The sequence below is a fragment of the Eutrigla gurnardus genome (assembly GCF_963514095.1).
Source record: "Eutrigla gurnardus genome assembly, chromosome: 1".
In the NCBI taxonomy this organism is placed as follows: Eukaryota; Metazoa; Chordata; class Actinopteri; order Perciformes; family Triglidae; genus Eutrigla; species Eutrigla gurnardus.
In genome coordinates this window covers 18,603,632-18,621,382 of record NC_139915.1, presented here as the reverse complement: position 1 = coordinate 18,621,382, position 17,751 = coordinate 18,603,632, and the positions used below count along the sequence as shown (strand labels likewise).

The 17,751-nt window shown below is 43.0% G+C and overlaps 1 protein-coding gene across 1 annotated transcript in view; it reads right to left on the bottom strand.

Moving 5' to 3' along the window:
• Positions 1-17,751, bottom strand: part of sh3gl3a (SH3-domain GRB2-like 3a) — a 72,170-nt gene that overhangs the window by 28,338 nt on the left and 26,081 nt on the right. Inside the window, exons 2-6 of the mRNA XM_084007297.1 lie at positions 10,045-10,113; positions 5,058-5,130; positions 4,792-4,935; positions 2,867-3,000; positions 99-257 (exon numbers count right to left, since the gene is read on the bottom strand). Of these exons, the coding sequence (XP_083863423.1) occupies positions 99-257; positions 2,867-3,000; positions 4,792-4,935; positions 5,058-5,130; positions 10,045-10,113 (579 nt within the window). The remainder of the gene's footprint in view (positions 1-98; positions 258-2,866; positions 3,001-4,791; positions 4,936-5,057; positions 5,131-10,044; positions 10,114-17,751) is intronic.

Genomic DNA, 17,751 nt, shown 5'->3' with positions numbered 1-17,751 from the left:
ATGGATGAATACACGCCACTGTCCGTGGTGCTGAAGAAGCTGACGGATTTGTAACAGTTTCTTTTTCTGTCTCATTTAGAAGATGTTTCCTCTCTTACATCATTCTCCAGGAAGTTGAACATGCTCCTCTCAGCCAGCTCTTTGCTCTCGTCAAATTTCTCTACAGCCTGACGGATCTCCTCGTCAGGGATTTTGCCCTGACGCTTCTTCTTATAATCAAAGTCTAACCGGCGGCCCTCCATCTTCTTCAGGTGGTGCTGAAAACACAAAGAGAAACATGTTCATAGAATGTATTGTGAAAGTGAAAGGTTAGCATACCGCAATGCTACTACATGGAGCACAAAGCACGTGGTAGGTTCTGTCACAAGTGACCTGCTTGGTGCGGGGTGTTCGCCCGTTGGGTTCGGGATTAAACAACCAGACAAGATAAGAATAAGAACTAAATGAGACTTTACACTAAATGTGAAACAAACAGGACTTCATCTCTTCATACACTTATGAACAAATATGGTCAACATGGAAGACATGAGAGCCCCTAGTACCCATCCTAACATGTTTTTGAGTAAAATTCAAAAGTGAGACAAATGAAGCAATCAATCTGCCTGCTTGTGACATCATAGTGAAAGTTCTCCTGTCTCTAACTGTTTGCAAATGAACATCGTACCATAAAAGGTGACTGGACCTGTAGTGCTCATAATCAGTGATTTGTTGTGAAATCAGAGAATAATGTATAAATGCATCAGATGCAGCATTATCTGCTGTCAGTGAGGGTAGAATTTGTGGTAGGTAGACAACCATTACAGGCCCATGACTATAAGGGAGCCAGCAGCTATGGATCTACTATTCTAACTCATATACCTTTATGCCCAACAGTAACAAAGCATCCTCCAGATGCATCTTCTTATGACTGCCGATCCCCAGTCAAACTACAAATGAGTACATGTTAAATGTTAGTGGTTACTTTTAACACTATATTAGAGACTATACTGTCCAAATGTATGGAGAAGCTAAAATCAGCTCCATATCGAAGAGAGTTTAAAATACATGGAAGTCGATTTTGTTGATAATACTTAAAGGAAAACTTCGGAATTTTGGACATAGGTCCTCATTTCCAACTTACCCGAGGTGATATAGGTCGGTGGAGACCGTTTTCAGCACAATTGGTCCAGTCCTTATATTTGCACAAGTCACCATTGCTAAGCTGGTGTTGAGCTAGCGCACGTCAACGGTAACATCCAGCCTGTCTCTGAAAACAGCTTTAGCTGCTCCGCAGAACACCCGAGACAAATGTATTATAACGTCGGACTATCGATGTACATGTCAGTGTTGGTAGAATCATTTTAGAAATTAAACCAACCTTGCATTTTCAATGATAAAACATTTTGAGGGACTAGTTTCTCAGCAGCAGCGGAATTTTACTTTGCGTGTTAGTAGTAGTGCGTAAAAACGAAACCTAAGCGCCCTACAGTCGTGACAGCTAGTACTCGTAGCAGCGTTAAAAACATTTTTTTAATTATTCTACCAACACTGACATGTACATCGATAGTCCGACGTCATGATACATTTGTCTCGGGTGTTCTGCGGAGCAGTTAAAGCTGTTTTTAGTGACAGGCTGGATGTTACCGTTGACGTGCGCTAGCTCAACACCAGTTAGCAACGGTGACTTGTGCAAATATAAGGACTGGACCAATTGTGCTGAAAACGGTCTCCACCGACCTATATCACCTCGGGTAAGTTGGAAATGAGGACCTATGTCCAAAATTCCGAACTTTTCCTTTAAAACACGACATGCATGTGTCAACGAGTTGAAGGTAACAATTACACTGGCCTAACAGCAGATTACAGACACGGCCCATCCAGGAAGTGGTGTTACTTTCCCCTCCATGTTGCAAACATTGTGAGCATTATTAGGATTTTAAAGACGACTTTGAACAAGAGAACAAAATCAGTAGTCTTTTTGTCCTCTGCCAGTCAGCAGAGATGGACCGAGTACTCGACCCCAGTACTTGAGTAAGAGTACAAATACTGCTGGTCAAAATGTACTCCGTTACAAGTAAAAGTAGCTCAGTCGACATGGTACTCGAGTAAGAGTAAAAAAGTACTTGCTTTTAAAGGTACTTAAGTATGTAAAAAGTAAGTAAAAGTAAGAGTAAGAGTAAATTTCAAATAAAATGAATGGTTCTAGGCTTAACATAGTTAATAAATATTTGTGTAAAAAAGTCTTTGGGGGTTCATGTCTTCTTGCACCACCAGTAAATACCAACCACTGCTATGCGCTATAAAGTCACACAAGATAAGTAAAATATAATACAATACATATACCTTTAACTAGTATGACTAGATTAACATAATGTATCTTACATTGTAATATTGCCAAGGAAACTGCACTGTCGTAGCCATGTTCGATGCTGCATCGAACATAGCTCTAACATTTTCTGAAAGTTCCTCCGGATCATTATCACACTCAGTCTGAGACTCAGCCATTGTCGAGAGCGTGGCTACTTTGGCGATATACTTATGGGGAGGGATTACGTATTTCCGCTTTTACGTAGATCCCAGTGGAGAGCGTGCACTGTGATAGGTTTCCGTTTTTGACAAACACAGCTTGTGTCCAATAGTATTTAAAAAAAAGAGAGAGAAAAAAAAAAGAGCAGACCTGAAAGTAACAAGTACTTTTCAGCCTTTCTAGTATTTGTCTTGGAAATGTATTCAAGTAAGAGTAATAAGTACCAAAGAAATCTAATACTCAAGTAAAGTACAAATCCTCTGGATATGTACTTAAGTACAGTACTTAAGTAAATGTACTCCGTTACTGTCCACCACTGCCAGTCAGTGTAGTTACAGAGCACAGGCTGCTGTAACATACCGTGATTTCTTTGAGGTCCTTGTCCTGTAGATTCTGTAGGGGATCAATAAAGTTTTGTTTGACATTGATGTCTAGGGAGTCCTTCACGTCTGCCAACTGCCTCATGACCTCGCCCATATCCACCAGAGCGCCACCTACAGGAGACAGAGACACATTTCTGTATATAAGAAGTGGAAGTAGTCATGGTAACATCACCCGTTGGTTTGTGGACTACAGTTTTGAAACCTTGAATTCAGCATTTTGGCCGTCGCCATTTTGGTATTTTTGCAACCAGCGAAGGAAGTGACCATATTTGGATTGTGGAGGAGCGACGGGTGGATCTGATGAACACAAGCAGCAGAGCAGCAACCTTACTGGATCTGACTCTTTTCATATAACTTCAATAATTCAAGGTCAACTTTACAGCTAAGCGTTTAAGTCCTCTTAGTAGCTAATTGCATTGGTAGCATGGTAGCAAGCCCTAAAATATAGGCTCTATTTTTTTCTTTTCTTTTTTTAAGGTAAGTTCGTTTTTTAGCCTTTTGCCATTATTGATAGGACAGCTTGACATGCAGAAATGGCCACTGGTAGGATTTGAACCCGGGGCGGCTGCAGAGGAAGACTTGGCCTCCATATGTGGGATGCCTACCCTACCGACTGAGCTATCCGGCACCCCTATTTTTCACTTTTCTACCACGATGGCGAATTAGACAGCTTTTTCAAATCATGTGACGATATTTACGATGATCCCGATAATGAAAATTGACCACGCTCAACTGTTTTTTAATCGCAATCTGTCAATTGTCTCATCCCTGAATAAAAGACTGATATCAATATCAAAATATGCGGTATGTCATGATTTATTGGGAGAAACCAAGGAATGTTGTGTAAAATCAGACATTCAGCACCCCTATAGCTTGAATGGAACAATCCTATAATGAGTGTGAACAAGTGTGTCATTGCATTTCAGTTGTGCAGCAGTGAAACAGCAGGAATTCCACATGTCGATTCTCGAACATTGAATGCTTAAACCATCTACCGTAAATCCTCTAATATTGGCCTGTATTCTATTACCGGCCGGTCTCTAACATTGGCCGGTCTCGCTGTCGGCAGAGGTAAATAAAGGCCGGTCTCTAATGGAGGCCGGGGTACGTGTCCACAGGCAGCGTTATTTCCACACTTCCCATTCATTGTCAGCCGTGCAATGCCTTCGCGTCGCAGAGATTTTGGCTGGAGGTACGTTATTGTCACGCTCCCTTGTCTATATTAGAGGATTTACGGTATGTAAGAAGCCGTGCAATGCCGTTGCATTGTGGCGAGTTTCGAGAGACGGGCGCCGCCGCTTCCCGCAAGCTCTCGAAAATCTTTTAAATTGACCGTTGTCGATCTAAAATAAAGACAGATTCAGCAACTACATTATTTCTTGCATCACATTTCGGTGAACTATTGTTGTAAAACAAAAGAAAGTTTCTAAACGAGCCGCCATGTTGGTCCGTTTGAAAACCGGGAGCAGACAGGACAGCAGTGAAAGTGTTCGTCCAATCAGGTGCAGCCATGAAGTGTGCGCATGATTGTATGAAGGAGAGCGCCTGTCAATCATCCTCCTAGTGGCAGTCCACCAAGCGTGCAATACTGGCAAGCGGTAAACGTTGTTTACGGTAATATGGCAGCTGCGGAGCCAAAGAGGAGACTTTCTCAATAAATTAACCTTGTATTTTATAGGTTCAAATAGACAAAAAATCTTGTTTTTATTTATTCTACTGGTAGTCCGTTTTGCTCAAATAGAAATAGAGGCCTGTCTCTAATTCTGGCCTCCTTCTAATAAGGGCCTGGGCCGCGATGCACTTGAGTAAATAAAGGCCCGGGCCTATATTAGAGGATTTAGGGTATATACTGTATACGCCTCTCTGCAGCCCTGCCCACTATTAGAGTATTAGAACGGTTACCAAAGACTGATTCCTCTCCCAGGTCATGACCATAGCGCAGCATGCAGTCCCCCAGCAGGCCTTCAGTCTGAGGGTAGCCAGTGGCCTTCACCTGCCCTCGAATCTTAGACACTGTGTTCAGCATGTTTAGTTTTGCTCGAGAGGCTGGAAGGGAAAACAATACACCACATCCAATTTATTAGGCAAGACAGTGTTGTAGTGGCAGATACAACAACAGCACAGTCTTTACAAAATAAGATATCATCCATGTTTTGTTTGTTTTTTACCTGGGTTAGGCTGGAGGTATTCGGTTGTTTTGGACAAGAGGTCAAACACAGACTTGTTGGTCACCTCAATTTTCTTAAAGGAGCAAGAAAAGAATGTTTAAGAAAAAGAAGAGATGCATCCATCCATTGTCTAACGCTTATCCTGTATTCAGGGTCGCAAGGGGGGGCTGGAGCCGATCCCAGCTGTTATTGGGCAAAGGCAGGGTACACCTGTACAGGTAACCAGTCTATAACTGGGCTGACATGTAGAGACAGACAGGTCCTGCATGTCTTTGGACTGTGGGAGGAAGCCGGAGTAACCGGAGAGAACCCACGCTAACACTCCACACAGAAGGAAAAAAAGAAGGGATATTGCATAGAAAGTGGACGTAGTCATGGTGACGTGGTTTGGTTTTAATGGTGAATTTCACCAAGCTGTATTCGCTGTATCTAGCAAGACATTTCGGCTGGTTTACCACAAAAATAAACTATTTTGTTGTAATTTAATAGCATTAATCAGATAAAAAAGATAAAAGTTTGGTTCAGGTTCTGGACTGATGTCAGGTTCTATCTTAGAGCTCTGGATGACCACAGATCGCTACAATATGTTTGGTATCCATTTCTGATTCAGTGACGACAGGAGGAGAATCTCAACACTGATAGGCTGTCGCGTCACAACGTTGAGTAAATCCATCCATCCATCCATCCATCCATTGTCTACCGCTTATCCTGTATTCAGGGTCGCGGGGGGGCTGGAGCCGATCCCAGCTATCATTGGGCGAAGGCAGGGTACACCCTGGACAGGTCGCCAGTCTATCACAGGGCCGACATATAGAGACAGACAACCATTCACACTCACATTCACACCTACGGGCAATTTAGAGTCACCAATTAACCTATCCCCATCTTGCATGTCTTTGGACTGTGGGAGGAAGCCGGAGAATCCGGAGAGAACCCACGCTTACACGGGGAGAACATGCAAACTCCACACAGAAGGAACCTGGGCCGACCCGGGAATCAAACCCAGGACCCTCTTGCTGTGAGGCGAGAGTGCTACCCACTACACCACCGTGCAGCCCGTCGCGTTAATCTCTCACTGAAATTTAACAATTTCAATTTGAATTTTGTATATTCGCCTCATGTGGGGTTTAAAAAAAGGGGCTCATATCAGGTCGTCTCTATCACACCCCGGTGGTTTTAGTTAGTATTTACGCCCCCAACTGGGATGATGCAGATTTTTTCAGGAAGATAATCACCTTATTACCAGATTTAAATACTCATCATCTAATATTTGGCGGTGATATGAACTGCGTGATGGACACAGCCATAGACCGGTCAAGTCCCAAATCTGCACCTCCATCCAAAATGTCCAGAGCTCTTTTAAGTCTTATGACGCACCTTGGCTGTATTGACCCATGGAGATTTTTGAATCCAAACAAAAAAGAATTCTCTTGTTTTTCACATGTTCATCAGTCTTATTCAAGAATAGACTATTTTTTCATTGATAAGCGTCTTCTTCCCTCAGTGAAATCTGTAGACTACTCTGCTATTGTAGAATCTGATCATGCACCCGTTATTCTTGATATTGGCTTTACACTTAATTACCCACCAAGGCCAGCTTGGAGACTTAACACGGCATTACTTTCAGATGCAGATTTTTGTCAGTTCATGTCTAAAGCAATAGATGATTTCATTTTAACCAATCAGAATGACTCCGTATCACCATCCATATTATGGGAAACATTAAAAGTCGTACTGAGGGGACAAATAATATCATTTTCAGCTTCACGTAATAAAAAAAGAAAACAAAGACAGGAGGAGCTCATTGATTCTATTCTTAAAATTGATCATCAATACTCAACAACTCCAACACCTGAACTATACAAAGAAAAATTAAATCTGAAAGCAAAATATGATTTATTATCTACTGGAAAGACTGAACATAACTTGTTAAGATCACGAGCATTCTTTTATGAACATGGGGAGAAGGCAGGACGCCTACTTGCTCACCAGTTAAAGGCTAAGTCGTCTGCCCAACTCATATCAATAATTAGGAAAACACCTCAAGAATTGACAATTGATCCCCAAGAAATTAATAATACCTTTAAAACATTTTATTCTGAGTTATATACCTCAGAATTTCCTCAGGACACTTCTTCTATGGTTAATTTTTTAGAAACCCTGAATACTCCAACAATTGCACAGGAACAATGGGACAACCTGGAAACTCTAAACCGACAGGAAGTAGATAACTCAATTAAGGACATGCAGAGCGGGAAGGCCCCTGGGCCGGACGGCTTCCCAGTCGAATTCTATAAAAAATTCTCCTTAAAACTGATCCCTTTGCTTCTCAATATGTTTAAGTACTCGTTTGAACAGACAGCTCTCCCAAAGAGCCTCACAGAGGCTCTCATCACAGTCTTACTGAAGCCTGGTAAAGACCCGGTGGATTGCAGCTCTTATAGGCCTATTTCTTTACTGAACGTGGACGTTAAGATACTGTCTAAAATTCTGGCCTCTCGAATAAACACCATAATATCAGACATAATTTCAAATGATCAAACCGGTTTTGTGAGAGGCCGTCACTCATTCATTAACATTCGTAGACTCCTGAATGTGGTGAATTATCCAGCGTCTGGGGGAGGACCAGAGGTGGTGGTCTCCCTAGACGCGGAGAAGGCATTCGACAGAGTAGAATAGGAATATCTTTTTGCTGTACTGGGTAAATTTGGGTTTGGGCCGAAATTTATGTCCTGGGTTCGTCTATTATATTCATCTCCTAAAGCTGCAGTAGTCACTAATAAATTATGTTCACAGTATTTTCCTTTATCTAGGGGCACGCGTCAAGGCTGCCCACTTAGCCCTTTACTGTTCATTTTAGCGATAGAGCCCCTGTCAATTAAACTTAGAACTACACCATCCATACATGGCATTAGAAGGATGGAGATGGAATATAAAGCTTCCTTGTATGCTGATGATCTCTTAATATTTTTAACGGACCCGCTATCCTGTAAATCCGAACTTTTGAAGATTCTGGTTGACTTTGGTGGTTTTTCAGGTTATAAAATTAACTATTCAAAAAGTGTGTGTTTCCCTATCAACGATAAGGCAAAGCAGATTCCAGACACAGACTTGCCATTTTGTATATCACATTCAGGTTTTAAGTATTTGGGAATAAATATCACCCCTTCTTTTTCTGAATTGTTTAAAGCCAACTTCACACCTATAATGGAGAAACTAAAATCTGACCTCCAGAGATGGAGTGCTATTTACCTTTCTCTAGCTGGAAAAATCAAGCTAGAGAAAATCAAGCTAGAGAAAATCATTCAAGATGAATGTGTTGCCTAGATTTTTATACTTGTTCCAGAGCATCCCAGTTTTCTTGCCAAAATCCTTCTTCCGCTCACTTGATGCCCTACTCTCAAGTTTCATATGGGGAGGTAAATCTTCAAGACTTCGTAAAACATTGCTTGAAAGGCCAAGAAAAGGGGGTGGGCTTGCTCTCCCAAATTTCAGGGTTTATTATTGGGCAGCGAATCTGCAAAAAATAATGTACTGGTTTCAGGCCCCAGACACGGGTTGGTGCAGTGAGGAGGCAAAGCTCTGTAATCTGTCATCACTTCCTGCACTGTTAACAACAAAACTTCCTCTCTCCCCATCACAGTTTTCCTCAAGCCCAGTAGTGCGCTCATCCCTAAGAATTTGGATACAATTCAGGCAAACATTTAAATTGTCTGGCCTTTCTATGCTAAGTCCCATATGTAATAACCACCTTTTTCCAGCTGCTGAACTTGATGTCACATTCATACAATGGGACACTATGGGTCTTACTACATGCAAGGACTTTTTCATAGATAATATTTTTCCTACTTTCACAGATTTGGCCAAAAAACACTATTTCTAAATCCAGTTTTTTCCGATATCTTCAGATACGCCACTTTATTCAAACGTACAACCCATCGTTCCCTCAATTACCGGAAAGTTCAAACTTGGATGTCATACTAAAGATTCCCTTAACTTTGAAGGGCCAAATCTCTCATTTATATAATTCAATTATGTCGTTTAGTAGTGTATCAACCGAAGACATCAAGACAAAATGGGAGGAAGAATTAGGAACAGCCATTTCAGACGAGACATGGGTTAGAGCTCTTAGCTGTGTAAATGGAACCTCTTCTTGTGTACGCCTCAATCTGATTCAATTTAAAGTTCTCCACCGTACTCACTATAGTAAGGCCAGACTTGCAAAAATATACCCTGAACTAGATGATACGTGTGATCGCTGTAAAGCCACTAACGCAGACCTAGCTCATATGTTCTGGACGTGCTCCAAGTTGAAAGAGTTTTGGAAATCAATATTTGGGATTTTGAATGTTGCTTTTGGCCTACATCTACAACCTAGCCCTTTAATGGCTATATTTGGGGTAAGAGGTAACGACACTGCGACAGCCACTAACAAGAAAAATGTTATTGCCTTTGCCACTCTAATTGCTCGAAGGAGAATTCTCTTGGAATGGAAATCCCAATTACCACCGAAGGCATCTGTGTGGCTTTCTGATATGATGATGTTTTTAAAAATTGAAAAAGTTAAATACTTTCTTAGAGGATCAACCGAAAAATTCAACAAAGTCTGGGACCCTTTACTGGTTTATTTTGACCATCTTGTCACTCTCCCCTCTCATTAGTATATAAGCGTTAACGTAAAGCGCAAACACTTTCATCTTAGGAGAACTCCCCCCCCCCCCCCCTTTTTATTTTATTTTATTTTATATATATATTTTTTTTTTTTAATGGCACAGGGATTGTTAGGGTGGGATGGGGTTTATAAAAATATAAAAATGTAAATTGTTAAAATGCTACTGTTTCATTGTACATTGACACAAAAAGAAATGTAACTGAAATATTGCAACATGTGTGACAGTGTACATCTTGTCTAACAACCAATAAAAATACATGTAAAAAAAAAAGGGGCTCATGTTTACTGCTGAGCAGACACCTGTACTGAACTCACCCTCTCCATCTCCATGAAGTCCTCATCCAGCTTGGTCCCCTCTGCCCCACTGATCTTTTCACTGAGTAGCTGCACAAAGAGAGAAGAAAGAGAAGATAGAAGACTGAAAAATACAAAGGGAAATGAGGGTCGGAGTTCCTCAGTGAAGTCACTGCAGGAGGATCACCATGAGTATGTTATCCAGACCCAGCTTGCACCTCTTCCTCCTAAAAATTGCAGGTGTGTTCTACATTTAGAACCTGGACTGTAACAGAGCACAGTGGGTCACCTCTCAAGAGCCTTGCAACAGCTTCATCTCTGCTGCAGTTACTGTAAATAAGAACGATGGTTTTGAAGCCTCGAGTTTGGCAGTTTGGAAGTGACAATTTATTCATGAAGAACTCAGTAGCCACAAAACCTTCACACAAACCATCATTTGAATAGGCCCCTGATGCAACAACTACACACCAATTGTATGAAAGAAAAAAACGCGTTTTCTTTGCAGAGTAGTATGCAATGAAGTTTTGTCAATCATGTGGTAAACATAGACTCAATATAAAAGGTTGACGTAGTCATCAAGGTATCACCCATTGGGTTATGGACTATTGTTTTGAAGCCTCCAACCTTCAACCTCCAACCAATACTATTTGAAAGAGAAGATGAGTCAATCAGTTCCTCTTTAGGAATATACATCATAATTGGGATGTAACTGTTTAGATAAATGATTGACATGAGATATACTGTATGATCAATCAACACTCTTGCCTTCAGAGCAGTAATACTGGCTGTTTGTAGTTTAATTAAGTATGTCAAAGAGAAGAATGGGACTTTGACACCATTCCTTGGTAGAGTAAAGAAGATTAAAAATATGTGCACAAATAGTGGACTTAGGAGGAAACCTCTGATTGCAAGTCAGTCACTTAGTTCATGTTCTACAACCATTTCAGAAGTTTTTAGAATTATGTGTTGCAATTCACTTTTTGATGAACCTGTTGCCTCTGTCTCTTTGGGATTAGTTGCCCTGTTCTCTGCTGCTGCAACACAAGGCGACTAAACCCAAGGCAACTTTGAACATGCCCCTTCTCCTCAGGGTCATATAGGCGGCACCATTTGGTTCTTTGAAGTGAAGTCAATGCTAAGTGCCTTCATCTTAGTGCCATGCTTTAGGGCCTTGCTACCTCGTGATTGACAGGTCGCTACTGCGGCATTGTTACAGTAGCTACCGCTGCTACCGTCACTACCATCCTTATCGTTGCTACCATTGCTACCAATGCAATTAGTTACTATAATTACTTTAGAACGTTGCTGTAAAGTTAACTTTGAAATATGTGCAAATAGTTCAAAGATCCAAGATGGCAATGGCCAACTGTTGAAGTCAAGACTTGGAGGTGAGGAAGACTACATGGACACCTTGGGCCCTAGTTTCGTGGCGCAGCGCAGGGCGGCGCAGGGTGGCGGAGCCGGCGCAATGCAAGTTTCGACCCGCGCAGCCTTGCGCACCGTCAGTTTGGCAGTTTGGTGGATCGCCTGCGCCAAGATGGGTGTGGCGGCGCAGCAGGGGGAGGCGTCACAGATTCAGCTTGGCGTAGCGGAAGTTTCGTGGCAAAAAGCCTCGCCGAGACTGCGCTGAAAGCTCGCCAGCTCCAACCTGGTCTACTTTCGGCGCAAGGCGTAAATAAAGTCCATTCATTCAATGCGAATCACAGCTGGCGGAGTGGAAGTTTGGCTGACGGCACGCAGTGCGCACACGTCACCGAGACCTCACAGGCAGGTTTCACAGTTCCAGGCACATTTAAATGCAATAAATAATTACAACAAACACTATTTAATGCAACTAATTGAATCAACACATGAATTTATATCTATATAGATTGTCCCGTCACATCTGACGTCAGATCAAAGGCGGATGGCACGCGTAACGGAAACTCAGCCTCTCGGACCAAAACATCTCCCTCTCTCTCTCCTGTTTTTTATAATATGGGCATTGTTATTATTATGATACGCGCGCACAGCGCGTGATGCGCGTGGTGGGAGTGGCGGCGCTGCTTCTGTCATCGGGTTGTCAAGTGACGGATCTTGCACTGAACCTCCCCTAACGCATTAAAGGAGAGGAGAGGAGAGGAGCTCATTTGATTGGTGAAGATCTGAATCGGCTGTATTAATCCCAGTCCACGCCTCGTCTTCTCCTCGTCTCCCACTCACGCCTTCTTCTCCTCCCTCTTTCCCACTTGTGCCGGTGGGCGAGATGGGAGGTGTGCCTGCACGAGCCTGCGCGGTGCACGAAACTTGCAAAGTCCAGGCGGACACACCCCGTCAGCGCGGCGCAGGTGCGCTGAAAGCTGACTGCGCCTGGTCTACGAAACTAGGGCCCCTTATATCCACTCTATGATAATTCCTCAGTCTTAAATCCAAACACATACTGTACTGTACATCATACTTGAGACAATAATGTAGGTTGGAATCAGAGCTACTAACTGACAATATTTACATGCACACTCACACATACATGGCTCCAATCAAACTGAGACGCGTCGCAACAGGACCAGCTGCTTTAAAAACGCCCCTTGGCAAAGTGCATTGGTCAAATCAGCTGGGGCCTCATTTATAAAACTTTGCGTAGGATCCTTACTAAAAGTGTACGTACGCCCAAAAGCCAAAGTTTGCGTGCACTAAAAAAATTCAGATTTATAAAACTGTGCGGATGCAAGCTGTACGCAATGTTCCCTTTATAAATCACAGATCACCTACAAGAGTGCGTACCTGAATCCCGCTCTGTACACGCCCACTTTTTACCATATTAATGAGCCGGCATGCAATTGTTTTCGTGCGGTGAATCATGGCAACAGGTCAGAAAAAAAGCGAAGAAAATTAACTTTTCAGAAACGGAGATAGAGACACTTGTTTTGGAGGTGGAAGCCCGGAAAAATTATGTTATTTAGTGGCCACAGCAGCGGGATTACAAATAAAAAGAAGCGGTGCGAGTGGCAACACATTGCTGCTGCAGTCAAGGGCGTCAGTGGGACAGAGCGGACGGGGGCAGAACTTACGAAAAAGTGGTCCGATCTGAAGGTAAATGACATCTTTCTGCTCCTTTACCAACGTGTATTTAATGTATTGCTTGAGTATTTGAGGAAGTTTGACTTTGATGTGACTTTGACGGGGATTGTGTCCGAAAAGGAGGGAGACCAGAGGTATAAGGGTAAACAGATTTTAAACTTTTATTGTATATAAAAACAAAACGTTAAATAGTTTCTCTCCTTCCAGAGTCTGCAGCGTTGGGCGTAGAGGAGGGTGACGGTGAGGCGGGTGACGGTGTGGAGGGTGATGGTGACGGGCCCTCGGCACAGCGTCCAGGTCCGGTGCAAAGCAGCAGCGTGCCAAGCAGCAGTGCACCCCAGGCGCATGGCACATCAAGCGGTCGGGTGCTCACTGATGCAGTCCTGCAACCTCAGCGAGACACAATTGCCGCCATCAACAACGTTGCAGATGAGCTACAGCAAACGCGCACTGTGATGCAAGAAATTGCCTTATTAATTTCAAAATTATTTTGATTGAAGATACGAGTTGGATTTTAAAAGAAGGTGTTTATTAAAAAAAATATCACTCAGTTAAAGCGTCAAAAACACTGCTGGAGTTCATCTTCATGATAACGCGGATCTAACATATGATATGGAGTGAAATTAAATGTGTGCCAGTCATCAAAACTATAATAGTTCTTCTCACATTTACATTCTACAATCTGACTTCAGTTCACCACAGCTCCATCTGTGTTGCTGATTCCCCTCCAGTCTCCAGAATGTCCGTACGCATGCCTCAGAGTTTGCTTACAGGTACGCACACTTTCCCGTCAAGTTTATATTTTATAGATCACAACATTTGCGTGGAAAGTGGCGTACGCACATTTCCAGACCCGTTTTGTGCGTACGCAAGCTTTATAAATGAGGCCCCTGATGATTCGGTGTAGTGCGTGACCAACCAGCTGATCAAATGTGACATGGAGCTCTTGATGTTGTTCTGCAGTTTGAACAGGAGGAGGGCTCAACGGCTCAAAAAATGTGTGTGTCCAAGACTCCACTACGAAGTGCTGCCAGCAGGAGCAGCGTGGTGGGCACCAAGTGCGACAGAGCCTAGATAAAATTAGCAGAGAGTGGAGAAATGAGCCCAATCTGGCTGCCGGAGCCTTTCTAGGACAGTGGAGGAAGGAGGGGGTAGAGCGTGCTGAGTGGAAGGAACAGGAAGGTAACATCAAGGGCCCTAGTTTCGTAGACTAGGCGTAGTCAGCGCGCAGTGCACGTGCGCCACGCCGATGGGGTGTGTCCGCCTGGACTTTGCAAGTTTCGTGCACCGCGCAGGCTAGCGCAGGCACGCCTCCCATCACTCCCACCCGCGCAAGTGGGAAAGAGGGAGGAGAAGAAGGCGTGAGTGGGAGACGAGGAGGAGACGAGGCATGGACTGGGATTAACACAGCCGATTCAGATCTTCACCAATCAAATGAGCTCCTCTCCTCACCTTTAATGCGTTAGGGGAGGTTCAGTGCAAGTTCCGTCACTTGACAACCCGATGACAGAAGCAGCGCCCCGCTCCCACCATGCGCATCACGCGCTGTGCGTGCGTATCATAATAATAACAATGCCAATATTATAAAAATAATCATTTATATTTATTGCATTTAAATGTGCCTGGAACTGTGGAAACCTGCCTGTGAGGTCTTGGCGACGTGTACACAGCCAAACTTCCACTCCGCCAGCTGTAATTCACCTTGAATGAATGGACTTTATTTGCGCCTTAGGCCAAGAGTAGACTAGTTTGGAGCTGGCGGGCATTCGGCGAAGTCTCGGCGAGGCTTTTTGCCACGAAACTTCGATCCACCAAACTGCCAAACTGACTGTGCGCAAGGCTGCACGGGTCGAAACTTGCATTACACCGGCTCCGCCACCCTGCGCCGCCCTGCGCTGCGCCACGAAACTAGGGCCCCAAGTCTTTTACTGTTGCATACTTAAATAATGATTTTCCCTCAACGGCTACATGAAAACTTGGTTATTTTTAACACTTATTGAGTGAGATGCAAAGAAAGATATAAATTTCATGTTTGTGCAGCATAATACAAAAACAAAAGAATGTTAAAGCACAAAAAAAGTTACCAAAAAAAAAAAGTGAAATTTAGACCATGGTCATTAGTAAAGGTAATATGACCTTGGAAGTGTGCGTCCATCCATCCACTTTGGTCTGCTAATGCGGTTGCTGGGTAGAGGGGGCAGCAGGTTTCAAAGGTTATTCCAGAGTCCCCTCTCCTCAGGACCCAGAGGCATTTGGACATGCCTGACACACCTCTAAAGGGAGGCGTCCAGGACGATCCTGATCAGATGATGAGCCACCTCATCTGGCTCCTTTCAATGTGAAAGAGCAGCAGCTCTACTCTAGCTCCTCCCCCTATCTATAAGGCTGAGCAGAGACACCCTATGAAAGAAATTTTGAAAAATGTCCACTGCTTGTATCTGCAATCTATCAACTATTGTGAGCAGAGGTGAGGGTTGCAACGTATACAAACTGGTAACAGAAGAGAGTCTGGTACAACATCACAGCTGACACTGCAGCAAACTACCCGAACTGGAAGGTGCTGCCTGTGAGGACATTTTCTCTATAACTGATTCCTTCAGTGTAATATTAATACATGTCATCTTATGAATAGGTTCACATTTAATCTGAAGTATTAAGTGTCTGCTTCTTGAGGCGAGGCAAGGTCCCAAACAAGACACTAGCGTGTCTCTCAGGGCCGAACATTCTTCCAACATTCTTCCCTTTAACCCAGACATAATACAAACGCTGTGGCAGCTTCCTCCAGATAACTTGGGTTTTTTATGCTTTCCCAGGAGGGACAGGAAGCACAATTGCGGTTGGCACTGCACTGTTGAGTTCATAGCTGTACTGCTCAAACCTTCTCATGATGTACATCGAGCATCAATCACTATTTCTGCATAAGACATCTACAGTCTCCAGAGGTCTCCTTGCTTTGACTCGTACATATTTCCATAACACTGCCCACCATTTTATAATGTAATCCACGCTGACGGCATCCACTCTACTCATTAGAGCTGTAATTATCTTGAGCAGTGAACTGAGAGTGAACACAAGTCTCAACAGGCTCTACAAACCCATTGACAGGTCATCGTGTCATGGTAAGAGTCATCTTTTAAATCACAGATCCGAGACGCTACCGGCTTCGCACGTTCTTTCACACGCATGTCTTTGATTGTGTGACTGTGTTGTTGGATCTGCGTGGTCCTGCTTCTTGCTCTCTGAACACAGGTCTACAGACACACACACACACACGTTGCTTGTTCCATAAATACACACGGTGCAGCATATCTGTGTAGTCACTACCAACAATGGTATCTTGGCACTGCAGGTTTTTTTTAAGCTGCTCATAGTAAAGCAGTGTGTACGGAGCTCTAGTATTGAGGTGCTTACATAGATGTTTATGATGTTCTGTCTCACTCATGATTACCTAAAACAATATAAAAACATAAATGAACTAACAATGATGCCACGCCACTCGCAGCTCTTTCTGACAAAACAAGTCAGTACGTTAAAGGTGCCTTCATACCAATCGTGAAGTAATTTTTCATCTTGCGTTACTCATAAAAAAAGTGTAAAGACATGCGTTTTAGGTCTGTCTGCAAGACGACAAACTAACTACTTTTAAAATACTTGTTTTCTGAATGGAGTCTAGATTGATGGGTGCTAGGCTATGCTAACATTGTAGCTGCTCCATCAACACTCCAAATAAGGACATAAATACAGTGAGACTGTAATGGGAATTTTGGATGTTTGTAATTTATAATCAGAATCTTTGTCAGGTCAGACGATCCGCATCTCCTCTTCTCAACTGTTATGCTATGACTAAAATGAATGCCTGTGTACATTTCATCTTTGTCTGTACATCTTGTCTTTGTAAGATAGGACATGAACCATCTTTTGTCTACAGTATGATTCCTCCTCCTTAAAAGGGAGATTGCTGTTAGACTCAGGGTCGTTCCTGCTGACTCTGAACCTTTGCATCAGAAGGCAGGGGTGAACATTATTTTCCTCTGCAGACGAAAATACTTTGTCGAATAAACCTCGGAGAAAAAGCTGAACCTGGTTGTTGATCTTTATTGGGCAGATTCATTTTTTCCACAACAAGACCTTGTTGTTTGGACCACAGTCTCTGGTTTTTCCACATAGTCTGGTCTGGTCTCTGGACTAATGTGAGCTACTATCTAGACCTCTGGGGGACCACAGACAGTCTCTGGTTTCTCCACATAGTCTGGTCATTTGATATAAACACAGCATTACAACTAGTTACTAATTCCAAACCTCTGAATTGAAGTTGTCATATGACCTCTGCATTTATTCCATCCGAAGCATTTAGCAGCAGTGGGAACAGACAAGAAGGAAAGAAGGGGATGCCTTTGCCCAGGTTGAAAGGAGTGAGAATGTTTGCCGTTTTGGTTTGGAGCCTCCAAATTAATATAAGTTAGTATTTCATGTGTATGTTATATTCAAAGAGGAGGTTTGCTTGCAGTGCAGAAAGATGAGCCTCCTGAATTTGTACTAAACATTGCCATCTATAAAATGTAGAAAAAAGGCACAGAGAAAACAAAAAACTAGATCAGAAGGACCTCAAATCACAGAAATGCCGATTTTATTAGGACGTGGATGTATTAGATAGATTTGCAAAGTTGGACT